The sequence below is a fragment of the Solanum verrucosum genome, unplaced genomic scaffold (assembly GCF_900185275.1).
Source record: "Solanum verrucosum unplaced genomic scaffold, falcon-dt-bn FXZP01000079.1, whole genome shotgun sequence".
NCBI classification, from domain to species: Eukaryota; Viridiplantae; Streptophyta; class Magnoliopsida; order Solanales; family Solanaceae; genus Solanum; species Solanum verrucosum.
This window is the reverse complement of record NW_026020368.1, coordinates 2,974,454-3,000,674: the sequence shown is the minus strand read 5'-3', so window position 1 is coordinate 3,000,674 and position 26,221 is coordinate 2,974,454. Positions and strand designations below refer to the sequence as shown.

General features: G+C 37.2%; 2 protein-coding genes across 2 annotated transcripts; one reads left to right on the top strand and one right to left on the bottom strand.

Moving 5' to 3' along the window:
- The first annotated feature begins 9,617 nt into the window (after positions 1 to 9,617).
- On the top strand, positions 9,618 to 18,017 carry LOC125838259 (eukaryotic translation initiation factor 5B-like). The gene is given in 14 exon segments (XM_049517342.1): positions 9,618 to 9,719; positions 10,041 to 11,529; positions 11,532 to 11,926; positions 11,929 to 12,732; positions 12,820 to 12,927; positions 13,014 to 13,117; positions 13,208 to 13,298; positions 13,381 to 13,491; positions 13,589 to 13,654; positions 14,795 to 14,854; positions 15,858 to 16,415; positions 16,914 to 17,033; positions 17,216 to 17,335; positions 17,454 to 18,017. Coding segments are annotated over 13 exon segments (4,014 nt in total). The 5' UTR covers positions 9,618 to 9,719; positions 10,041 to 10,118; the 3' UTR covers positions 17,520 to 18,017.
- A 737-nt stretch (positions 18,018 to 18,754) lies between these two features.
- Positions 18,755 to 22,074, bottom strand: LOC125838215 (IAA-amino acid hydrolase ILR1-like 3). The gene is made up of 5 exons (XM_049517290.1): positions 21,499 to 22,074; positions 20,124 to 20,249; positions 19,718 to 20,032; positions 19,484 to 19,609; positions 18,755 to 19,240 (listed from the first exon to the last, which is right to left on the bottom strand). Exons 1-5 carry the CDS (start codon positions 21,868 to 21,870, stop codon positions 18,866 to 18,868), a joined length of 1,314 nt encoding a protein of 437 aa, XP_049373247.1. The 5' UTR covers positions 21,871 to 22,074; the 3' UTR covers positions 18,755 to 18,865.
- Between the last annotated feature and the right edge of the window lie 4,147 nt (positions 22,075 to 26,221).

Sequence of the window (26,221 nt, the reverse complement as noted above, 5' to 3'; positions counted from 1 at the left end):
AGGATGGATACGCATCCCCGCCCTAAAGGTGTTCTTTAAGGCGAAAAGAGGATGGATCACATCCCCGCCCTAAGAAAGGTAATTTAAAGGTATTCTTTAAGGCGAAAAGAGAATGGATACGCATCCCCGCCCTAAGAAAGGTAATCTTAAATGTATTCTTTAAGGTGAAAAGAGGATGGATACTCATCCCCACCCTAAGAAAGGTAGTCTAAAGGTATTCTTTAAGGCGAAAAGAGGATGGATACGCATCCCCGCCCTAAGAAAGGTAATCTAAATGTATTCTTTAAGGTGAAAAGAGGATGGATACTCATCCCCACCCTAAGAAAGGTAATCTAAATGTATTCTTTAAGGTGAAAAGAGGATGGATACTCATCCCCACCCTAAGAAAGGTAATCTAAATGTATTCTTTAAGGCGAAAAGAGGATGAATACGCATCCCCGCCCTAAGAAAGGTAATCTAAAGGTCAAGACTTGAAAACTTCAACTTTCAAACTTCAAATAATTTGAAGACTTCAACTTGCAGACTTAAAGAATTTGAAGACCTCAACTTGCAGACTTAAAGAATTTGAAGACCTCAACTTGCAGACTTGAAGAATTTGAAGACATCAACTTGCAGACTTTGAAGAATTTGAAGACTTCAACTTGCATACTTGGAAGACTTGAAGACCTTCAGCCTGTATACTTGGAGGATTTGAAGACTTCAACTTGCATACTTAGAAGACTTTGAAGACATCAACTTGCAGACTTGAAGAATTTGAAGACATCAACTTGCAGACTTTGAAGAATTTGAAGACTTTAACTTGAATACTTGGAAGACTTGAAGACCTTCAGCCTGTATACTTAGAGGATTTGAAGACTTCTACTTGCATACTTGGAAGACTTGAAGACCTTCAGCCTGTATACTTGGAAGATTTGAAGACTTCAACTTGCATACTTGGAAGACTTGAAGATCTTCAGCCTGTATACTTGGAGGATTTGAAGACTTCAACTTGCATACTTAGAAGACTTAAAGACTTCAATTTTAAAGAAACTTCAAGCATGTTGTTAACCGAACTCATTTTTTTTTAAAGGTTTGCCCCCATCTATTGACCAATGAATACTTCGTACAAGTCTAAGGTTTGATGGGACAAAAGATAAAACAAAATACTTACCACTTTGATTGTCATGTTACAGATCAAGTGGGAACATGTGGTTTTTTGACACTCATGCAACTGAACTTAGGATATATTCTAAGCGCCTACGTACCTCAGTGAAGAGGATCAAGTCACAACGTAGTTCTGGGGGATTGAGAGAATTTTTTTATCTTATTTTTGTGCCGTACACAGTTTATACTCTTGCGGGCCAGGAGTGATATGCAGTTTAAGCTCGTACCTTAAGGAGCATCATCTTACTTCAAGGGTAGTACCTCTTTAGGAATTTTGCATTAATAGGACCAATCCTTACGCCATCTGCATCAACAAGCTTGTAAGCACCATGTGAATATGCTTCTTGTACAACATACGGTCCATCTTATTTTGAGGTAAATTTGACCCCAGACTTGTGCGAAGTAATGATGGGTCTTCTTACAGCAAGAACTTGGTCTCCAACTTGGAAACACCTCAAGCGAACTTTCTTATCGAAAGAACGAGATAGACGAGCTTGATAACATTCAAGGTTTTGTTGGGCTTCTAGCCTCTTTTCGTCAAGTGCTTCTAACTCAGCAAGACGCAGTCGAGCATTTTCTTCTTCAGTGAGCCCTTCTTGAATAGCAAGTCTTAAAGAAGGTATTTGACGCTCGAGTGGCAGGACTGCTTCAACTCCGAAAGCAAGTGAATATGGTGTTGCTTGAGTTGGTGTGCGATATGTTGTCCTATATGCCCACAAAGCTTCTTCCATTCTTTCATGCCAATCCCTTTTGGACTTGGAGACAACTTTCTTCAGGAGGTTGCATAGAGTCTTATTGAACGTTTCAGCAAGACCATTGGCGGCAGCATGATACATAGAAGATTTACGCTGCTTGAAACCAAAGAGATCACAAATTTTGTTCATTAACTTGTTATCAAATGGCTTGCCATTGTCTGTTATTATGTAGCGAGGGATGCCAAAGCGATAGATGATATTCACTCGGATAAAATTTGCAACATTCTCTTTCTTCAATTCTTTAAGAGCGACAGCTTCAGCCCATTTTGAGAAGTAATCTGTTGCAGCCAAGATGTACAAGTGTCCACCAGAAGATTTTGGTAGTGGTCCCACAACATCCAATCCCCAAGCGTCAAATAGCCAAGATGCGATAGTTGGGTGCAATACTTCAGGCGGTTGATGTATGAAATTTGCATGAAATTGACAAGCATCGCACCTCCTAGCATAATCTAAGCAATCCTTCACCATGGTTGGCCAATAATACCCCATCCTTTTTATGTGAAAGTGGAGTTTCGGTCCAGATTGGTGTGATCCACATACTCCTGAGTGTGCTTCTTGCAGAGCTTGGATTGCCTCTTCCTCTCCCAAACATCGTAATAGTACACCCTCAAATGATCTTCTATATAATGTGTCCTTGTAGTAAAGGAAACGAGGTGCACGACGACGAATATCAGTCCTTCTCCTTGGATTTTCTGGAAGTATCCCATAACACATGTAGTCAATAATGGGTTGTCTCCAATCTTCCTTTACGGCTTCAGAAACAGCAACGAGATGCTCAAGCTCATTTTCTATATATTCTTCCTCATTTGGCGGTGGTACTATCCATCTTTGACATATAGTAACTTTTGTTTGATCAGGAAGGGTTAGAGTTGAAGTCAGGGCAGCCAATGCATCAGCTTTCTTATTTTCCGTTCTACGCACATGTTGAAGGGTTACATCTCCAAGCCATCCTATCAACTTTTGGGCATAGCCATGATAAGGACGCAATTCGGGCTTCTTCACCTCATAACTCCCCAAGAGTTGGTTTATCACCAATTGAGAGTCACCAAAGACTTGTAAGTGTAATTGCTTCATATCGACGGCCATCTCAAGTCCAAGTATCAATGCTTGGTATTCAGCGACATTATTAGAGCAACATTGCTTCAAAGTAAAGGAGAATGGTAGAATCTCTTCTTGCGATGTGATGAACACTACGCCAGCGCCAGCTCCGCCACGATGTGCAGCCCCATCAAAGTACATTTTCCAAGGAGGTTGAATTTCAATAGACATCGCATCTTCATCAGGAAGATCATCAGTTAACTCCCAATCATCGGGTATCAGATGGTCTGCCAAGAAATCCGCTAATGTTGTCCCTTCATAGCTTTCTGAGGGATGTACACAATCTCAAACTGTTGGAATTGGAGGTACCATCTTGCTAGTCGGTCACTAAGGACAGGTTTTGACATAACAAACTTGATGGGATTTGCTCTAGAAATGAGGCGGACAACATGCGCTTGAAAATAATGTTTCATCTTTTGAATTGAGAAGACAAGTGCCAAGCACAACTTTTCAATTGGCGAATAGTTCAACTCATTCGGTGTCATCGTTCTACTTAAGTAATAAAGAGCATTTTCCTTACCTTCACTATTCTCTTGAGCTAGTAAGGCTCCTACAGACCTTTCTTGTGCCGCAATGTAGAGTATCAATGGCTTTCCAGGTATAGGGGCTGCCAAAACTGGAGGTTTCGCTAGATACGATTTGATACTTTTAAAGGCATCGCTACATGTTTGATCCCAATTAAAAGGAGCACCTTTCTTCATGAGATGACCGAATGGTTGGCATCTTCCTGCTAGATTTGAGATGAATCTCCTCAAGTAGGCTAACTTTCCTTGGAGACTTTTTAACTCATGAATATTTCGAGGCTTAGACATCTTCGATATTGCATCAACTTTGGCTTGATCAATTTCAATTCCTCGATGTCTCACAATAAAGCCAAGAAACTTGCCAGAAGTAACTCCGAAGGCACATTTCAATGGATTCATCCTTAGTTGATATCTTCGGAGCAACTCAAACACCATTCTTAAGTCTTTCAAATTATCACCCCTCCTTCTCGACTTCACCACCAAGTCATCAACATAACATTCAACATTTTTATGGAGTAAGTCATCAAATATATTTTGCATAGCCCTTTGATATGTGGCACCAGCATTCTTTAAACCAAATGGCATCACTTTGTAGCAATAAATATCCTTAGGTGTGCGAAATGCGGTGAGTTCTTCATCCTTTGGAGCCATGCAGATTTGGTTATAGCCAGAAGAACCGTCCATGAACGACATCGCCAAATAACCAGTGGTGGCATCAATCATCAGCTCCGGAATGGGAAGAGGAAACTCATCTTTAGGGCATCATTATTAAGATCTCTAAAGTCAACACATACTCGAATTTAACCATTCTTCTTCCTCACATGAACAATACTTGAAATCCATGTAGGATATTTGACCTCACGAATAAAGCCTGCCTCAAAAAGTTTGTTAACTTCATTTTCTATCAATGGAACCAAGTCTGGCCTAAAGCGTCTTTGAGCTTGCTTAACAGGACGAGAACCATTTTTGACTGCCAACTGATGGACCGCTACTTTAGGATTCAATCCAGGCATTTCTTTATAACTCCAAGCGAAGACATCCATGTATTCTTTGAGTATATTCATATAAGCGGCTTCTTCATCAACTTCTAGAAAGGCACTCAAGTAAGTCGGCCTTGGGTCTTCATCAGTGCCAAGGTTAACTTCTTTCAAAGGATCTATTGTGGTCTTTACTCCTTCTTCAAGTTCCGGTGGAGCATCTCTAGCATCTTCCTCTTCTAACGGATCATTGTCATTGACAGATATATGACAACACCAGACAACATCTTCTAACTTTTCATTAATCTTCATTTGAGGCAAAGAATCGTACTCATTCTGGATTGTAACATGATTTGAGGAGCCTACACTTTCTTCATCTTCCTCGCGCTCCTTGGTGTAAACCACAGTGCGAGCCTTTGCCTTGAGCTCTTCTTTACACGAAACCACAAGTTCCACCCGCCGCCTCATTCTAGAAGGAATCAAACTTTTGAAATCCTTTCGAATCAAATGTGAAGCAGGCGTTGTAACTTTTAAGTAACTTCTCATATTTTTGTTTTTCTTCAATGGACCTAACCTCTCAAACACAGAGGTTCTTGCAGGCGATTCTCCAAGTCGATCAAAGACGGAAGGCTTTTTGTTGGGAGTAGCGACATCATCTTCAAAAGTTATATGGTTATTGCTTGCCCTTCTTATGGAAATGCGAATTGGCGGCGGTTGGCTATAGCCTAGGCCTTCACGTGCTTGCCTAGTTGTATCTTCTGATGGAAGTTTCCCTAACATTGATGGCTCATTAGGGTTGTACCCAGCCTTCACAAATAACTTGTAAGCATTGAGATCAAAACCTTCTCTTGTGCGAATTGTGGGGAGTGTCATATCTCGCACTTGATTTTGAGCGATTGACTTTCCTTGCAGCTTCGGAGGCAAGTTTATTGCATCGATCCGTCTTATAGGAAGAGTTAACCCTCTCAATGCATTTTCTTGAAGGTTAGATGATTGATCTTCTTCTTTCTTTACTTTTGGAACATAGCGAAGTCCAGAAGTCAGCTTTTTCTTCGAAGACATGATGTTCCCTTCATTAAGATTGGGACAAGGTTCTTTAGGGTCAATTTTTACCTTTTCAACAGCTACATCGATTCTTTTGCTTATGACCTTATCGGACATGATTGGTTTTACATCATTAGACTTGGACCTTTTAACAACATAACTTTTCAAATAGAATTTCGCATCGGCAAAGTGTGTCTCAACTTCGGTGAAAGGGTTATCATCTGCAACTATCTTCCTTTCAATTCTGCCTTCAAGATATTTCAAACATTGATAGTAAGAAGATGAGACAATTCTATTCTCATGTACCCAAGGCCTGCCAAGTAATATATTGTACGACGTCTTTGGGTCGATCACATGCATCCATGCGCTTGATCGCAAATCTTCCATGTGGATCTCTAATTTAATAGAGCCTATGGACCTCTGCCCCCCTTGATTAAATCCTTGTATCAACAGACGACTTTCACTAAGTTCTCCAGTCGTGATGCCAAGTTCCTTCAATGTGTGAATAGGCAAAATGTTGACTCCAGATCCTTCATCCATTAAGATTCTATTTATCTTCTTCTCTAGCACATGACCCACCATATACAAAGGACGATTGTGTAGTGTTTCATCAAACAGGAGATCATTATCTGTAAATGTGATTTTTGTATCACATGCATGTACTTCATGGGAAAAAGGTTCAATAGATTTTTCAGAAGATGAGAGAGTCATCATTGACGAGATTTCCCTTGTTGCCTTTTCATCATCACTAGGAGACACTTTTGGTGAGGATTCACTCGTTGTTCCCTCTCTGTCAGTAGAAGGCACCTTCGTTGTTTCTGCTTTATCAGCATTGAAACATGATGCCTCGACATTGTCTTGAGTAGACTTTATGTCGAACGAACTTGGTAAGAATTCCTCTAGAGTCACAGGACGTCGGGGTTTTTGGTAGTGATGCACTTCTACCTTTGCCCTCTTTGGGCGTTGGATTGATTTCTGCTTCTCCAATATCTTCACCATTTTCCCTCTAATTGGTTGCTCGGACGATTCTTTTCGTAAGCTTGACTTGTTGCGTCTTCGCCTAGTCACAAGAATCCAGCCTTCATCACTATCTATATCATCTTGAGATTTATCTTGCTCCAATAACTCTTCTTTATGTTTTTCAGAGATATATATTTGGATTGGATCGAGCGAGCCAAATGTGATAGAGATTTGGTTAGAACTAACCTTCTCATCATCAAGGACAATTTTCTTTTCGTTAACCAATCGCATCACTCTATCCTTGAAGACAAAATAATTTTCAAGAGGATGACTTACAAGTCTATGATACTTGCAATAATTTGAGTCATCAGCTTTTCCCGCCTCATCAGGTCGCTTCATCTCTGGCAAGTCAATGAGTTTTAACTCGAGCAATTCATCAAAAATCTCAGAAACGTCAGAATCCAAGAAGAGATATTTTTTTCCTTGCATCTCCCTTAGTGTCGACTTTTGATTTGAACGTGCTTGGAAAGCCGTTCTCACATTTTGCTTCATGCCCTCATTCGTAGTGATCTTCGCAGGCGACACATTAACATTCATGGATTCTTTATTGTCATTTCTAGGCACAAATTTACTCCATCTCTTGGGTTCCTGCTTGTCGCTTCCTTTGTGAGGGTCTCGGATATAAGTCATATCTTTTCCAGCAGAGGACATGCTTAACTCCATATCATGAGCGCGAGTAGCTAGATCTTCAAAGGATTTTGGTTTTATTCCTTGTAAGATGTAAAGAAGCTCCCAGTGCATTCCTTGAATACACATTTCAATTGCAGAAGCTTCACTAAGCCTATCCTTGCAATTTAGGCTCGCGTTCCTCCATCGATTTATGAAATCTATAACCGGTTCATCCTTCCTTTGGCGAGTATTTGTGAGTTCTACCATGCTCACAGTACGCCTCGTGCTATAGAATCGATTGAGAAACTCGTGCTCTAGTTGCTCCCAACTATCAATAGAATTGGGCTCAAGATCTGTGTACCAATCAAAGGCATTTCCTTTTAGAGACCGGACAAACTGCTTGACAAGATAGTCTCCATATGTTCCAACATTATTACATGTCTCCACAAAGTGTGCAACATGTTGCTTCGGATTTCCTCTACCCTCAAATTGTTGAAATTTGGGAGGTTAATAACCAGCAGGCATTTTTAAGTTATCAATTCTTGCAGTGTTTAGCTTGGCATACATATGAGAAGACTTGGTGGAGACTTCATACTTATCTTTGATAGTGCCTTCAATGAACTCCTTCAAGCGATCGAGTGGGATCATCCCTTCAGAAGAAACTGGCATCTCATTAACAATCGGTGTTTTCTTTGCAGGATCTCCGATCTCTTGAACTTCAACACATTTTCCGGGTGCATGACTCGCTTCTCCATCTAAAAGTCCTTCCATTCGATCCATCAATTTATCGATTCTAGACTCTTGATTTTGCACATGTTTTGTCAATCCTTCAACTAACTTCGTCAGATTTGCGAGTTGTTCCTCAGAGGAAGAAGCAGCAGCCACTATTGTTTGCATGATCATTGGAGATGTAGGAGAGTAGCATGGATTGTCGCGTAAGTTGATCTTCAGCGGACTCACATTATGCGATGCACGTGGAGGTGATTCGTTAGTTGAATCATTGTTCTCCCTTGTGGTAGAATTCTTGGAACCAGATTGCTCAAGTAAAGCCAATGTCTTCTTGATCTTTTCAGCAATACTATTTCCTCCTTCTAAAACATTTGTGGAGGAACTCTTTCTTTTCGGAGTTGAAGACCCAAAAACAGGAGTTGATGCGAACGACACTTGTAGTGTTTGTTGTCCTAGCGTAGCAGCTTTGTTTCTCGTAACAACTCCGAAACTTCCAAAGGTAACATCAAGAATGCCTTCAACTTCAGTAGAGAACTTGGAGCTAGTGGCCTTAGAGGCAGTTGATCGAGAGTTGTTCTTCATGGAAGTCATCTCGATGTTGTTTGATGCTTGAAAAGTTGAGATGAGAGGTAGAGATTGTCCCACTGGGCGTGCCAGAATTTGTAGACAATAAAATTCGCGTCGAGAAAACAATAATCAAGAAAGGAAAATTATAGCAACAATCGTATTTATTATTTCAAAGTGCGAGTGTTACAATCTCTATGATTCCTCTGAATTCGCCTTTTCAAATATGATTCAAGGGCTTTAAAGCTTGATCTTGAATCTTTGATGAATTTGAACTTTGAACTTTATCTTGATCTTGACTTTTGCTTGAATTCAAGGGCTTCGAGCTTGTTCTTGAACCTGATAGTCTTGATCTTGATCGTTCTTGAACTTAAATGCTTGAATTCTTAAACTTGTAGCTTTATAGAGAATTTTATGGCGTTTGTACCACGGATTTTCTTTAGCTTCTTGTTTAGAATTTTCTGTCCCCGTTTCTGATTTATGAAGACCCCTATTTATAGTTTTAAAATAGAGGATTTGTGATTAGAAGAGGTCTCCTTTCGGCCAATTAGATTTAAGTGACATGGCATATGGGCTTTATGGAGCGGGCCTTAATTAAATTCATATTTATTGAATTTAAATAATTAACTCAATTATATTAATCCATAATATTTATTTGGACTAATATATTAATGAATTTAATATAATTCCAATCATTTTATAAATTTATATTTAATAAATTTTAAATGATTACAAATACTTTACAATATTATTCCTATTAAATGATGTTTAATATTAGGTCTTAGAAAATGATCTAGAGAATAAATATTTAATGCTAAGGCTAAAATATGAAAATAAGTAATTGACTTTTTCTTGGTATATTAAAAGTAACAAGTAAAAACGAAAATCTATTTATAGAAATAAGTTATAAGTAAAAATGAGAAGAAAGTATTTTCGAGCAATAAAATTTAGCCCTTTTTTCACGAGTTTCGAAACGGCTATTTTCCAAAAATATTAAAATAGTGTGCAAAAATAGGCTAGATCTGAAAATTACGTGCAGTAAAGAGCTGTAACACCCACAAGAACGCCATCAATTTTCCTTTCTATATATCCAAATTTTGGTTCTGTATTCCTCTTACTTCTCTACCGAAATTCAACCAAACGAACCAAATTCGCCGAATATCTTCACAGTTTTAATATAATCTCAATATGCACATACAACTATCACTGAAACACATATTCATATCAGTATTTTATCACCATTCGCTCGATTTTAGGTAAATCAATATGCTTTTGTTGCTGTTATTTTAAGAAAAAAAAATATTTTTTCCAATTTTTCTATGGTTTTATTGGAAAATTTTGCTATATGTGTGTATAATTATATATGTTTATTTGATGTATAATCATGTGTTTTTGTGATGTGTTGAACTCAATCGTTGGAATGGAGGTTTATTGATTGAGTTGATATATTGGTCTGTTACAATTGGGGAGTTTATTTTATAATTTGCTACTTAACTACTTTGTTTGGTGTAATTATTGGTGTAAAATTGGCTAGTCTTCTGATGAACTGTTGTTGGATATATTTTTTTGTTAATTAGGAATCAGGAATTTGGAGGTTTGTTCTTGTTTGAATTGTTCTTGGATAGTACATAAGTTGAAACTACAAGTAGAATTCAATGGGGAGAAAGAAGCCTGTGCGCGAAAACGAGAGTCTTGAATCTTCCAAGCAGGGTGGCGGTGGTGGAGGAAAGTCGAAGAAGAAAAATTGGGTGATAGATGATGATGATTACTCTGTTGGGACAGAATTGTCTGAAGATACAGTGGTTCTGGAAGACAAAGCTGAGTTAGTGCCAGAGATTAGTAAGAAGAGAGGTAAGAAGGGTAAGAAGTCCGGGGCTCGAGATGAGGACATTGAAGAAACAGAGGACAAACTTGTTAGGAAAGAGGAGGATGATGAGAAAAAGAAGTTGGGAGGCGGTGAAAAGAATCTTGCTAAGCAGGTTGGTGGAGGAGGGAAGTCAAAGAAGAAGAATGTGGCCATTGACGATGATGAGTACTCTATCGGGACTGAAATATTTGCTGAGACGCAGGAGGAGGAATTAGCACCAGCAGTGGCGTTTGACAAGAAAAAAAGTAAAAAGGGTAAGAAGGGTGGGGTGAGTACGTCTGATTATGGAAGTCTTGGACAGGATGATGACGATGAAGACGTGTCAGGTTTGTCAAGGGATAGGGATGGAGTGGTTGGTGATAGTGATCGAGAGGCTGAAAGTGTTGCATCCGTTACTGGAAAAACGAAGAACTTAAGACTGGGGAAGAGCAGTGCAAGTTTGTCTGTTACATCTGCGTTTCACTCCATTGATGATCAGGATAACGAAACTGGGCAGCTATCTGAGGAAGATGAAGAGTCCACAGTTGCCTTTACAGGTAGGAGTAGTGGCATTTCTTTTAGTGCTGCCCTTCTTGACGAAGAAAATGATGCAAATACCTCTCTTAAATTGGAGACAGAGGCAATTGAAGAAGATGATGCACCAGGAATTATTTTTTCAGGTAAAAAGAAGTCATCTAAGAAAAAGAACAAAAGTGCATCTAGCACAATAGACACTGCATTCAGAAATGACTCAACCAATGTTGCTGATCAAGACCATTGTAGCCTAGGGGTTAATCGGGAAGATGCTGATGATAATAGAGGCAAAAAGCAGACAACAGATGTGTTAGAAACTTCAAAGAACAAAACCAAGAAAAAAAAGAGTGGGCATGCTTCAAAGATTCTGGCAGATCTTGGTGAAGGGTCAACAATCACTACTCCTGCTCAACCTGCTCATGCTTCTCTTCCACAAGAGGAGAAAAGTCAACAGCAGTCTCAATTAGGAGATGATACATGGGAAAGAGAAGCAGTTGAGGAAGCTGTGAAGTCTGCTGCTGCAAAGAAGAAGAAAAAGAAGGAGAAGGAGAAAGAGAAAAAGGCAGCTGCAGCGGCAGCAGCTGTCTCTGAGATGGAGGAAAAACAGAAAGGAACAAAGAATGATACCAGAGCAAAATTGGCAGATAAAAAGCAGTCGAAGCAGGTTAGGGAGATGCAAGAGAGACTTAAAAAATGAAGGAAGCTAAAGAAAGCAAGAAGAAGGAAGAAGAGGAAAGATTAAGAAAGGAAGAAGAAGAACACCTTCGACTGGAAGAACTAGAAAGACTTGCAGAGGAGAAAAAACACTTGAAAAAAGAGAGGGAGAAGGAAAAGCTCTTGAAGAAGAAACTAGAAGGGAAATTGCTTACTGGAAAGCAAAAGGAAGAAGCTCGAAGATTAGAAGCAATGAGAAAGCAATTTCTTGCTAGTGGCGGGGCTTTGCCACTTTCAACTGGGGAGAGTAAAAAAGATGCAACTAAACGACCTATTTACCAATCAAAGAAATCAAAGGCACAAGCTTGGGCTAATGGCAAAGTCCAGGAAGAATCTGTTGAAAGCACAGAAGTGCAAGAAAATCAGCAGGAATTGTCTCTGAGGTTGATTCCATGGAAACTGAGAAGGCTGAGGATATCGATTTGGTAAGTGTAGAGGAGAAGTCAGAAGTAGCTGATGCTGAAGAAAACAGAGTTGAAGAAGAGGAAGATGAGGAGTGGGATGCGAGAAGTTGGGATGATGCCGATCTTAAATTGCCAAGAAAGAGTGCGTTTGAAAATGAAGAGCTAGATTCAGATCCCCAACCTATCATTACGAAAGCTGCAAGGTCCGTTGTGAGTGATACAGGGCCACTGCCTGTTGCTGCCAAGTCTGTAATTCCTACTCAAAAAGCGGTTGCAAGTGTACCAGATGTCACTAAGAATGATGGAAGTAAGAAGAGGGAGCCTGTGGTTGTGGTTTCAGGGCAAGGAATAGAAAAACATGGTGCTTCTTCAAGCAAGAGTGAAGTCAACCTCCGGTCTCCTATTTGCTGTATCATGGGGCATGTTGATACTGGTAAAACCAAGCTTCTTGACTGCATACGAGGCACTAATGTTCAAGAAGGTGAAGCTGGAGGGATTACACAGCAGATAGGTGCAACTTATTTTCCAGCTGAGAATATAAGGGAGAGAACTAAGGAACTAAAAGCTGATGCCAAGCTGAAGGTGCCTGGATTGTTGGTCATTGACACACCTGGACATGAATCATTCACTAATTTGCGTTCTCGGGGTTCAGGTTTATGTGATATTGCAATTTTAGTTGTGGACATTATGCATGGGTTAGAACCGCAGACTATCGAGTCACTTAATCTTCTAAAGATGAGGAATACGGAATTTATTGTTGCTTTGAACAAGGTGAGATTTATTAGGGTTTGATATTTTATTTTGATCTTTGATTATATTCGTTTCTTTATAGTTCTTATTTTGTTTTTCCTGATGCAGATAGATAGGCTTTATGGATGGAAAGTGTGCCGCAATGCACCTATTGTGAAGGCAATGAAGCAACAGTCCAAAGATGTTCAGTTTGAATTTAATACCAGGCTTACTCAGGTCACTTATAACCTCTGATGTCTCAATTTAGCATTTCCTCTCTTTGTGCATCCTCATATCATCAATCGTTTATTCATTTGTTGCAGATCGTGACCCAGTTCAAGGAGCAGGGTATAAATACAGAATTATACTATAGAAACAAAGAAATGGGGAAGGATACTTCTAGCATTATACCAACTAGTGCAATCAGGTGTGTGTGTATTCTTTCTGCGATTTTTCTTTTGCTGGGTTATGCTCTACTGCAGTTATTTTAGCTAAGCGTTACTGTGTACTCTGACAGCGGTGAAGGTATTCCTGATTTATTGCTATTACTGGTCCAATGGACTCAAAAGACAATGGTTGAGAGACTTACCTACAGCAGTGAAGTCCAAGTATGATTTCACATACCATAGTCACTTTACTTACATGTAGATGGGGAATATGTTATGATTAACTGTTGTTACTCTCTGGCAGTGTACTGTGTTGGAGGTTAAGGCTATTGAAGGTCATGGGACAACCATTGATGTGGTATTGATCAATGGTATGCTCCATGAAGGTGACCAAATAATAGTTTGTGGCATGCAGGCAAGCTTTTATTATTCTTATGGTGTGGTAAGGTTCCTAGGGTAATGTGAATGTCTGATGTTCAACTTTTTCTTTCTCTATCCTGTTTTGTGTGTAGGACCCTATTGTCACGTCAATCCGTGCGTTATTGACGCCTCACCCAATGAAGGAACTTCGAATAAAGGTACGAAACTATGTGTTCTTGATGCATTCTCATTTGATTACCTTGTGAGTAAAGATCCTCTTTACCAGAGTTCAACTCGTTATATAATGCAATCAATAGATGATTAAGCAGTTTGTCATGTTTTAACTATTAAAAGAAAGGGGAGAAAAAAATGGATGGTGGCAGTTGGGGGACGGGGGTTTTAAAAAATATCGGGATCTGGTTTTTTTGATGGAGACAGTCAGGTCCTTCCCTTTTCTAAGCAACATGATTTTTTTATTTGTTTTGCTTGACCTATGTGTTCCGTCCACATAGTAATGGTGGTGGGAGTTTTGTGCTTTAATTGTGAAAATTGGTTTGAAGATGTTTAAAACTATAGATTGTGTTCCGTCCACATAGTTAATGGTGGTGGGAATTTTGTACTTTAATTGTGAAAATTGGTTTGAAGATATTTAAAACTATAGATATTTCCATCACGGCTTGTCTCTTTGTTTGGTATACCTGATATAGAGTTCATGCTAGTAATATCTTGACTTTGTATCTCAAGATCTTCTTGGTGCCAAACTAATTATGACCCTCTATTGCTAAATATGGCAAATGAAAAGTAGAAAGTTGACTTGCAGATGGTTTAGCTCAAGTAAGAGATATGGCTGTCTGGCATGTTGACTTCATAGTCGCTGTTTTAACTTTTAATCATTAAAAAGTTCAACGAGTCTTGTTTTTTCTCTACTCCCCAAGTGGTGGAAGGGCTTGCGAAGTACTGGTTATCGGTCTGTTGATTTTGAGTTGTAGAAATGTGTTCATACATCTGGATGCTTTCATGAGTTTGGTTGTTTGAGCTAAAGTGCCTCAAAATTGCTGCCATATTTTCAGAACTTGGAGTTGCCGCTTTAAAGTTTCTCATAAAAAATGGGTAGACAAAAGCTTCCCTACGGTGTCAGATTTATTTCCCCAACTCCAACTGCCCCTGTTACCCTTCTTTGTCCTCAATTGTCAGATCCACTTATTTTGTTTGAACTTTCAGAATTGCTATTTTTCAGCACTTATGACTTTGTAGTGCACAGAACATAAAAAATTCTAAAGAATGAAGTTATTCTCATGATGTTTAATTTTCATATGAAGTGATGAATGATTTTATTTTCTGGTAATATCTTTATTCAGGGATCATATGTGCATCATAAAGAAATCAAGGCTGCACAGGGGATAAAGATTAATGCTCAGGTAATGTCTGTGTGTTCTTCATTTCTTTCTGTTTTACGGTATGCACATTTTTGTCACGCTTAGACCCTTGAAAGGTTTTTTTTTGGGGGGGGGGGTTGAAAACTGGTCCAGGGGCATGCACGTTGACTGATTTGCTGCATTAAACGATGTCTGTGATTTTGGAACTGAATATGTACTGTTTACTCGCTCATCATTACTTCTGCCTTCAATTTGAGAGATCCACTTTCCTTAACATCCAACTCATCTTCAATGACTGTGACGAGTACATTGAATTATTTGTGCGACATTTCCATTCAATTCATCCTTAGGAAGAAAGCATTTCTTGATTGTCTATTGTAGTCCAGGCAGCTTATCTTGGAGTTCTTTTGTCCATAATCTCGTCATGGACACCTAGGTTCCCCAATATGATTTTTTACTTGAGTTTGAGGGCACTTTGGATCCAATCAGGGAGGTAAGGGGATTGTTCTGGATATTTGTCACAATCTTACATTCTTGCTTACTTTTGAGGCAACTTTACAGGGATTCATAGCATGCTTTGTAAATTGCACTAAATTGGTAGGTGGATCATGGATGGAGCCTCTTTCCTTTCTGTTGGGTTTCTTTTTTCCATGAAAAAGTTATCCTGGTTAGGGCAGAGATTGCCTTTATTTTTCGTTATTGTCCTGGATGTTCATTTTTTCTATGTTGGATTTTTTGAAATATGTCTGATAAATTATTATCAGAGTGTACTTGAAATGATGATATACTAATTTCCTGACAGTTTCTTGTGTCTGATATGTTAGTCAGGTGAAATTTGACATTGAAGACCAACTAGTGCCACTAAATAGGAATTCTTGTTGCTTTTGTTTTTCCGCCTTCTTGTTGTGTTTTGATAAGTTCTTGTCTTGATGCATGATGCCATCATTTTCCACCATGGTACTTTGTTATTGCTGTACATTATCCTAGAAGTTGCGTGGTGAAGGAATAACCCCCTTCTGCCCCTTGGTTGTTTCATTTTGTACAGGGGCTTGAGCATGCAATTGCTGGCACTAGTTTATATGTTGTGGGGCCTGATGATGATGTGGAGAACATCAAAGAAGCAGCTATGGAAGATATGAGGTCGGTGATGAGCAGGATTGATAGAAGTGGGGAGGGAGTTTATGTTCAAGCTTCTACGCTTGGATCATTGGAAGCTTTGCTGGAGTTCTTGAAGACTGACGAAGTAAGAATACCTGTCAGTGGAATTGGCATAGGCCCTGTGCACAAAAAAGATGTCATGAAAGCTAGTGTCATGCTTGAGAAGAAGAAAGAGTATGCAACAATCTTGGCCTTTGACGTGAAAGTGACACAAGAAGCTCGAGAACTTGCAGATGAGGCTGGTGTCAAAATTTTTATTGCTGATATTATTTATCACCTATTCAATCAGTTTAAGGCCTATATTGATAATCTCAAGGAAGAAAAAAAGAAGGAAGTTGCTGAAGAAGCAGTCTTCCCCTGTTCTCTTAAGATTGTACCTAATCATGTGTACAACACGAAGGATCCAATTGTCGTAGGAGTTGATGTTCTTGAGGGCATTGCCAGGGTATTAACTATTGCTTCTTTATGTCGTGATTCATGGAATCTGTTCACCAAACACACAAAAAAACACATTCTCTGAAATTGCATTTGGGAAAATTACCTTTTCTATTAAATGTGGTAATTATGTGAATATAATCTATTCTTATTGTTATGGTGTTCTCTTTCAAAATGTTTTGAGCACATCCTAATGGTCCTTTTATACCTTTATTTTGTATGTCAAAACCCATGGTTCACTTTATTTTGGCTAAGAGAACTTTAATTTTGAGGGGACTGCCAGATTTTCTTCTATGTTGCTAGTGCTTTTGAATACTGGTGCTAATGTTGCCATTTTCTTAATTCCCTCTCTCCCCCTCCACCCCTCTTAATAGTATGCAATACTGTTCTCCCACACACATCTGTATTTCATTTCTTTGTTGGCGGTAGTAGTGCTCTTTGATCAATCTTCATTTGTAGATGCTTCTTAATGTTCTAGTCCATGTTGTGATAAGCTTAATTTGAATAGGTCGGGACTCCAATATGTATTCCACAGAGGGAATTCATTGATATTGGTCGGATTGCGTCCATCGAGAACAACCATAGGCCTGTTGACTCTGCCAAGAAAGGTCAGAGGGTGTCCATTAAGGTATGAAGCTGGTTGATGATATCTATCTGCATTTTCATCTGTCATGACCCTTGTTTGTACAATGTGGTATTGTTTGAGATACTTGTAGTTTTGTTGGTTGCTAGCATCAGGAGTTCTAAGCAAATTGACTTGGATATTTTCTTCTATGCATATGACCACTCACCTTGTCCCTTAAATTGCAGATAGTTGGGTCTAACTCTGAGGAGAAACAAAAGATGTTTGGCAGGCATTTTGAAATCGAAGATGAGCTTGTTAGCAAAGTCTCGAGAAGATCCATTGACATTCTCAAGGCCAATTTCCGGGTATGTAAAAAATAGCTATATGGTGAACCTCCCTTTCACACAGGCACCTTAGAACCTTGCTCCCCTTTCTTTGGGGCTAATGTTCAGATTTACTTGATGAGTCTATGAAATTCTACAGAATGACTTGTCTATTGAAGATTGGAAGCTAGTTAAAACATTGAGGGACTTATTCAAGATACAGTGAGACTTTGTTGCAAACCTTTCAAGTAGCTACTGCCTTGGCATTTTGTGGCCCTGCGTTGGTGCTCAACAGTTCATCGTGGCAAAAAACAGTGTTTTTGTTGGGACTCATAATCATAAAGGATGGAAATGCTTAGAAAGGCTGTATGCATCGGTGGCAGTTGCAATTTCCTTCCTTCAGTTGGTTCTGTGTACAGCTCTTTTAGTAGTGAAGTGGTAAAAAGAGCATAGCACTGAGAATTTTTATAGTGTTGGACTGTAGGCCAATCTCAGAGGTGAGTGTGTTGTATAGGGGCGGAATATTACGTACAATTCTTTTTGTTGTGCTTCTGAGTATGTCAAAGAACTGCGAGTTAATGGCCTGCTATTGCTTTCTGAATAAATTTCTTTTAATTTTCTCAGAATTGTATCACTAGTCCTATTACAAGTGTATCGCAGCACCCAGGAAAAAGTGACTATGAAAGCCATTAAATGGCAATTTTACTAGTTCAAATTACAAGCATTTCATAGTTAGCCACTCAACAGTACTTGGGCCGGAGATCCATCTAGGGGTGTGCAAAAACCGATTTAACCAATAAACTGAACCGAAAAAAAACACTATTGGTTTATTGATATTGGGTTATTGGGCTAACGGGTTTTAAATGGTTTTGCAAATTTTTTTATTGGGTTATTGGTTTGGTTTCCGGTTTTATAATTTTTGTTAATGGTTAAACCGATAACCCAATAAGACTATACTAAATTTACTAGTCTTATTGTTAATGGTTAAACGATTGTTACTTTCACACTTTTATTGGGTACCATAAACCGATTAACCAAAAACCGCTAAGAAATATGTTATTGGTTTGGTTATCGGTTTGAAGTATTTACAAACTGAAAACCGATAAACCGAACCAATAACACCTAAAACCGAACCGAACCGACCGATGCGCACCCCTAGATCCATCTATTGATTCATGCTAATTTGACCTGCCAACCGGCCCATTTGCCACCACTCCTAATCGATTTTTTCCATTACGAAAAGCACGTTTATAAGTTCCACCAAATTGCAACATGATTTCTGTTTTTAGGATTATTCAAAAAGATAAAAATCATTTAGGGATTAAAGCTTTTTCATTGTCGTAGAGAGTGGAATTCTTTTAATACGATTCCTAGCGGTTTTCAAGATCACATATTTACCCTCACTGAGAGCTGAGAGATTGAATGTGGAGGGTGCTTACCATCTGAGGGTAACCCCTCTTTATTAAAAATAATACAGATTTGTCTGCTTATAAATAAAGTCAAATCTCAACATTTATGAGCAGGATGATTGTTCAATTGCCAAACAATAATAATCACCAATGTTTTTTTGTGTTACTCTGACTTAAAATGTGTATCTAAGTAAGATATGGCAACAGCAGCATGGAGGGCTGCTCCTATTGGAAGAACTTCTTCATCAATGGTGAAGTACGGGGAGTGCAAACCTTTAACAGAAGATGAGGTTGTTTTATTTTGTGTCCCAATGAAAAAGAATGCAGTTGCCATCCTCTGGGAATAGAACCCAAAGTCCTCTGCAGCCATCAAAGCTGGGGAATGCTGCACGTTATTATTGCCAAGCAAGATTTCTCCAACTCTTTTACTATGATCATAGATCTTGGGATCATTTATAGTTGGCGGATATGGTCTCATTTCCTCCATGAAACTGACAGTGGCAGAACAGTGATGTACGCCTGCTTGAGTCTCGATGATCTGTTAGTAAGAAGCATTTCTGGTGTTACTCGTTGACAATAACGTTTAATTATAGCAAACAATACTAGAAAACTGGTATATGGTATACAATGTGGAAAATTCTGAAAAAGTAAAGCACTAGTTTTACATATATATGTTGACTCTTCTATGCCTGATATTTCAGATGAAATTATCAAAGCTGCAGTTAGAGAAGCTCCAGAACTTGAGGAGGGACATAGTCCCTAGACAAAATTTTGACAGTACCTCTTTGATCCTCTGCTTAAGATAGGAATATCCTTCTAATGTCATGAACCGGAAGGTGCCACCAAACCTTACACTTTCAGGGATTACATTACCGGCTTGACCATCTACAAATGCAACAGTGAGCACCTGCATTTATTACAAATCAACAGAAATCTTTAGATCCTGCTACTTGAATTTAGGATTCTGAACAAAAAAGAAAATCATATTTTAACTGTTTGGAAAAATGACAACTACCCTAGGCTCTAAAGGATCAGTTTCTCGAGAAACAAGTTGCTGGAGTGCAAGAACTGCCATAGAAACAGCCAATATTGGGTCCCTTGTGTTTTGTGGTGTTGCTGCATGGCCCCCTTTCCCTTGCATTATTACAGTAAACCTGCTAGAGCCAGCCATAATAGGACCAGGTTTTGAACCAATAGTGCCAACGGGCATAAATGGCCAGACATGCAAGCCAAACATTGCTTGAAACCCATCTAAAGCTCCTTCTTCTAACATATACGAGGCACCAGCATATCCTTCTTCTGCAGGTTGGAAGACAAGCTTAATTGTGCCCTTCAGTTCAGAGTGAAGTATTACCCGAATCAGTTTATTGAGAATTTAAGATATCATGTTTAATATATCAGAAATAATAATATTTCCCTACCTTTAACTTGTCCCTTCTGTTCTGAATCAGTCTAGCCGCTCCAAGTAACATGGTAACATGAGCATCGTGGCCACAAGCATGCATTTTTCCATCAATCTTGCTTTTGCACTCCCAATCTACCAATTCCTTCAAAGTCACACTTCGAATCAGCTAGTCTGCTCATTGTACAGGAACTCTTGTTTTTAGCACAGACAGTTGACGAAGCATTGATTGAGCAAATATGAAAATAAGAGCGACTTTTATGGTCAATTCTTTTTCCATTCTCCCACCAATGATGGTGGGGGTCATAGGAGAGAATAGTGTGACTTCGAGTTATGCTCACCAAACTATGACAGTTAAATTTAGAAACATATTCTCAACTCTCAAATTTGCAGTTCTTCGATCAACCTCTCATCTGAATCTATCTCTGGTTACCCGCTAGTGAAAGAAATCTATGATTTGATTGTAACCTAATATCACTGATATGTCCTATTATCCTCACACATAAGTATTAAATAACTGATATATAGTGTATTTGTGGTGGAATTTTCCAATGGAAGCTAGGTCATCATACAGATGTCCTAAAATTTCCTCAATTGCAATTTTAACAAGACAAGATCCACAATGTCAACATCATAGCAGCTCTAGACTGGGGAATTGGCTTCAAAATGAGGGAGGTGAGGACAACAAAACATATCAATAAGTTAGCAAGTGAAGTCAAAACGATAAACTAATGGTAATTCAAGCAATAGAAGGTATACAGTATCAGACACATACTTGAAGTTTTTGGTCTCCACCATGAAGAATAAGTGTAACCTTCTTTAAGGAAGACCAGGTTTAACTTTTAGGGGTGGACTCGATCTGTTCTTCGAGTCATGTAGCACATAACATTTTCAAACAGTTTAACCTTAGAATTTTAAGTAGAGTTCGTAAATAGCTAGACATTCCAAATTCTAACTACAGAAAACTGAAAATCTCGCTCACATACACCACAAAGGTAAAAGTAAGGTCTGCATACATCCTACCCTTCGCAAAGCCCACATGTGAGATTATACTGGTATGTTGTTGTTGGATAGTGATTTGACAGCCAGAAATGCACAATATGGTAATCATTTCATTGTTTTTGAGTTTCAACATAACTATAAGACTGACAAGTGAAAAGTATCTCAATTTTTGAGTTTCATACTTGAACTACCAGGGATGTAAGTTTCCTACATGAACTATCACAAAATGTTTATCGAAACACAAACACACTTCAACTATAAGTTTTTAACTTTTCCTAGCATTACAAATATGATTTACATAATAGTTATCACCCCCAACCTAACAATAAGCCTAAGTTTTAGCTAATGGAGGCAAAAAGCAAGAATAAATTATGAAGAAGCAAGAAATAAACCTGAATGGGGAGAGCATCCATGTCAGCTCTCAAACCAAACCAAGGCTGAGCACCAGACCCAATAGTTCCCACCACACCAGTTTTAGCCACTGGCCACAAATACTTGATCCCAAGTGAATCCAGCTCATTTCGGATAAATTGACTCGTTTGGTATTCTTGAAAAGACAATTCCGGGTACTCATGGATTCTCCTTCTTGTCCTTCTCAACCAATCCAAGAACTCGGGTTGCCTCGCCGATTCCATAAGCTCCCGAGTTAGTAACTCAGTTTCAGATCCCAAATTAGTATCTACATCTACAGCCCATGAATTGTACGGAAAACTAGTGGATAGCAAAGCCAATATGAGTGTCAAGTTTATGCAAAACCAACCCATATCTGTAAACAAGAGGATGAAGTAATCAGGCTTATTGCTCTTCTTCTCCTTCTTTTATCAGATTTTGGCTTCAAAACTCACACTTTCGAAATCGAATTTTTACAATTTTTTTTTAAAAAAAGAACTTTAATTTTGATACTGTCGGACAGTATCTTTTTCTCTCAATGATTTTTTTTCATGGGATGTCGATTTAATTTAAATTTGTTTCAATATTTGTTTTGCTGCAGTTGTTGCGATTTTTTATTGTAGTTATGATTTTCAGTTAAACATGTTTACAATTATTGTGATTTTCAGTTTTATAGAACAAACCCAACCATGTTTTTGTGGTGGGATTTCAATAATTTTTTAAAAAGGAGTGATAATAAAAGCTGTTGTATTCTGATGGAACTTTGGCATGACATACTGTATTAAAAAAATAATCTTACCGGATATAACAGGTCCCCACAACTTCAATAATTGTTGGATTTGCAATTGTTTGTATTCTAGATTCTTAATTTTTATTTTATTTCCCTTTGTTTATATTTCAAGTTTGATGTAATTGTTGAGATGTCTGACCCGAAAAAAAAAGAGAGTATTTGTTGAGATGTTTTGATTTCTAAATCTATATTTTAAGATTATATGGTGTTTTGATAATTGGCAAATATTGTACCAGTGATAATTTATGTATAAGAAAAAATAAAATATTATATTCAAGAATCAAGTCCTTAACAGATCTCTAGAAAAAAAGCGAAGAAATTAGCAACAAAGAACTTTGTAGACAATTTGAAGAAGATATTTCACATATGCACTAGAAAAAACTTTAGAGAATTGTAATAGACCTTAATTCGATTCTAGGATGAACCGGAGATCAAGACAAAGAAAAATCTATAAATTATGCACATAGCTTGAAAATAAGGAGAAAGATGAAGCGAGATACGTAAAGAAAGAAGTAAATCAAGTTAAACTAGGATTGAGTTTTTGAGAACTCTTAAATCAATTCTAAGTTGAATTGGAGAACTAAAAGACGACCACATACTTCTATAATCAATTTTTTAGGGGAACTTTCACATATAGCCACTCAAAAATAGTCTAATTACTCTCCATAGCTATAGTTTGATAATTACAATTCGTAGTTACATGTTATATGGAGGAGAGAGGCGAGCGAGACTGGGAGAGAGAGGGGGCAAAGAGTGGAGAAAGGTGAATTGTATATGTATATAGGTTAGATAATTGTATATTATACATATATATTTGTATATATGGCAAGAAAGATTGGGAGAGGGAGGAGAGAGGCGAGAGAGAGAGGGAAGAGAGGGGGAGGGAGGTGAATTGTATATGTATATATGTTAGATAATTGTATTATACATATGCAATTGTATATAAAGCAAGCGAGATTGGGAGAGGAAGGAGAGAGGCGAGCGAGATTGGAAGAGAGAGGAGAGAGGCGAGTGAGAGAGGGCAGAGAGTGGGAGAGAGGTGAATTGTATATGTATATAGGTTAGATAATTGTATATTATGCATATGTATTTGTATATTCTGACGAATTATACATATACAAACATGACTAATTATACAAACTCGAAGTCAGCCCGCGTAATTAATGTATAATGTTAGTCGTGAGTGGTAATTATAGCAAACTATAGCTATGATGAGTAATTAAGTAGTATAAGTTTGCTTAACCGCGTAATTTTCCTATTTTTTTAAATTGTTAATAATGAAAGATGCTCAGCCACTTGAACAAGCCTGACTTGTTTGAAATTGATTTTGAGTTGACTATACTAAATTGGGCCCAAACCACACAAAATTACTTCGCTTGGGCCAATTTCTAAAATTTTCACCAATAAAATGAAGGAAAAATCACCCCATATACACATTTAAGAGTCAATATTACAGGTTTTAAATCTACTTTTAAAAAATTCTTGCTTATAACAGTTTAATTACAGGTTATAACATATCACTAATTATTTATAAATTAATTAAATTTTACTTTATTAAATAAGTAATTTTTTTGTTATTTTATATTATTATTAAATTATTTAAATAAAGAATACCTCATAATTATCTCTTACACAATTATAGGGATTTACATTGATTACTGTTCCTTTTTTACAGTTACAAGTCACACCTCCACACCCCACCTAAATCCCTCACCCCACAACAATTTCACGTTTAAAAAAAAAATAAAAATTCATCTTTCATCTCTTTCATCTCTTTCATCCATACTCCATTGAAGCCGGTTTTTCAACATCTAAAAACGGATTAGGAGAAATATATTCTCCATACAATCAAAATAAAAGGGCAGATCTCTACTTGTGAGACATGGACTTTCAATGGGGTTTAAAGGATTTTTGGTGTTTTTGTTGTGTTTACAGGAAGACTTGTTTTGGAGTTGAGTGCTTTGAGGCTTTTCATGTGAAAAGGTTCTGTTTTTCTGATTTGGCTGTAGAATTTCTGGGGTTTTCTTGGGACTGACGATTTTACCACAAATTTAATTATGTGAAGGTGAAGGTGAAAGGGTTTAGGGTTTATCTATTTTTGCCCCAAAATTGTTAAAGATATGAAGTTGGAAAAGGATGTTTAAAGGGAGAGGGTGATGGTTTTTATCAGTTTTACAAATCTAATTTTTTATTTTTATTTTTTGAAAAAAAAGAACATTTTTCATGAGGAGTTAATAGTTGACAGAAAGGAATTATATGTCGTTTGTGATCACAGGTGTAACTGATTTGGCTTAGACCAAAAAGGTATGATCTTGATCTTTCAATTTGTATTATATAACATATATCTATGCATGTGATGTATGGTGTTTGTACAAATTCTTGTTTATGTATGATTTACATGATTTTGTTTGTACATTTTTCAAAAGGAAAAGATTTACATGATTTGTTTCTTGTATTAGTCCTCCAAAAGTTAATTGGGTTTTTTATTACATGAGATATGGTTAAATCAATTTAGTAGATTTTTTTGTTAAAATTGTTATATTATGCATATTATTGGTATGAAAGTTGATTTAATAAACGATTTATGAATATGGTATGAATTTTGTTTAATGTTGGCATGAATTGGTGTAAAATTTGGTATAAAAATGGTATGATGTATTACTTATATTTGGTGTGAAACTAGTTTAAATCTGGTATAAATTGGTACACAGTTTAGAGGAAATCTATTTTTTTTTCAAATTATTCTCATTATGTCTACTAATCTGGCATGAAACATGAATTATATTGGTATGAAAGATGACTTAATATACGATTTATGAATATGGTATGAAATGTGTTTTAACATTGGTATGAAATTGATTTATTGCTGGTATGAAAGCTGATTTAAGTTGTGTATTATTTTTATCAAAAAATGGTATGATATCAGTGGTCCAATTATGTGAATTGATTGTAGTTTGTTAAATCACCCATTTTTTTTTTGTATAAATTATGACTAATGTTGGTATGAAATTGGTATTTTCTTATAATACCTAAAAAATTTTATAATAAGAAGGTTTCTTTTTCAATTTCTCCAACTAGGTTGATGGCAATGCGGAAAAATAAAGAACGATGATGGCGCGCGATCACTGAGAGTGAAATAACTGGGATTGTTGCTAGCAAATTTGATGGATCCCGCATAGCAAAAGAATATGCTCCAAATACCAGCGATTATCCTACACTAAGACTACGGAGATCAAATTTGAGATAGTTGATTGCAGCTTAGACTCTTTTGTATTTCATGTTTTTTTAACTTTTGAACGATATATATTTGTTTTTGATACAGTTTTAAGTATTGAATGATATAGAATATGCATTGTTTTCTTTAAGTCAGTTTTCAACTACATATGAATTACAGATTGACTCTCATAATTTCAGGATACTAGTTATATACAAACTGCATATCAATTGGATATAAATTTCTGGATATCAGTTATATACAAACTACATAGCAATTGGATACATACACAGTTTAGTTTTGATATTTAATTGGAGATCAAAATGAACACCATATAATTGGTATCCAAACTGTATATAGTTGACATCCATCAGATTTTTGAATTAATTTTAACAAATTAGAGTGAATTAAGGAAACTGAATATTCTTAATTAGTTTGAGATTCCTTAATTCATGCTAATTAATAATTATCTTAAATTAATTCAAATTTAATTGACACCCCTATTTCCGTTTTTTTTTTTTCATTTTTTCCTTATTAATTACATATTATTAATTAATAATAAAAAACCATAAATAGATTAATCATTTATTAAATAAATGGAAATTGATTTTTAAAATCAGATTTTTGAATTAATTTTAACAAATTAGAGTGAATTAAGGAAACTGAATATTCTTAATTAGTTTGGATCCCTTATTTCATGCTAATCATTCATTATCTACAA

Coding starts and splice junctions, on each gene's coding strand:
- LOC125838215 (XM_049517290.1), bottom strand. CDS start 21,870: ATGGGTTGGTTTTGCATAAACTTGACACTCATATTGGCTTTGCTATCC. Junction 20,033..20,123: donor ACAGAAGGGACAAGTTAAAG/GTAGGGAAATAT, acceptor TCTGAACTGAAG/GGCACAATTAAGCTTGTCTT. Junction 19,610..19,717: donor CTGATCCTTTAGAGCCTAGG/GTAGTTGTCATT, acceptor TAATAAATGCAG/GTGCTCACTGTTGCATTTGT.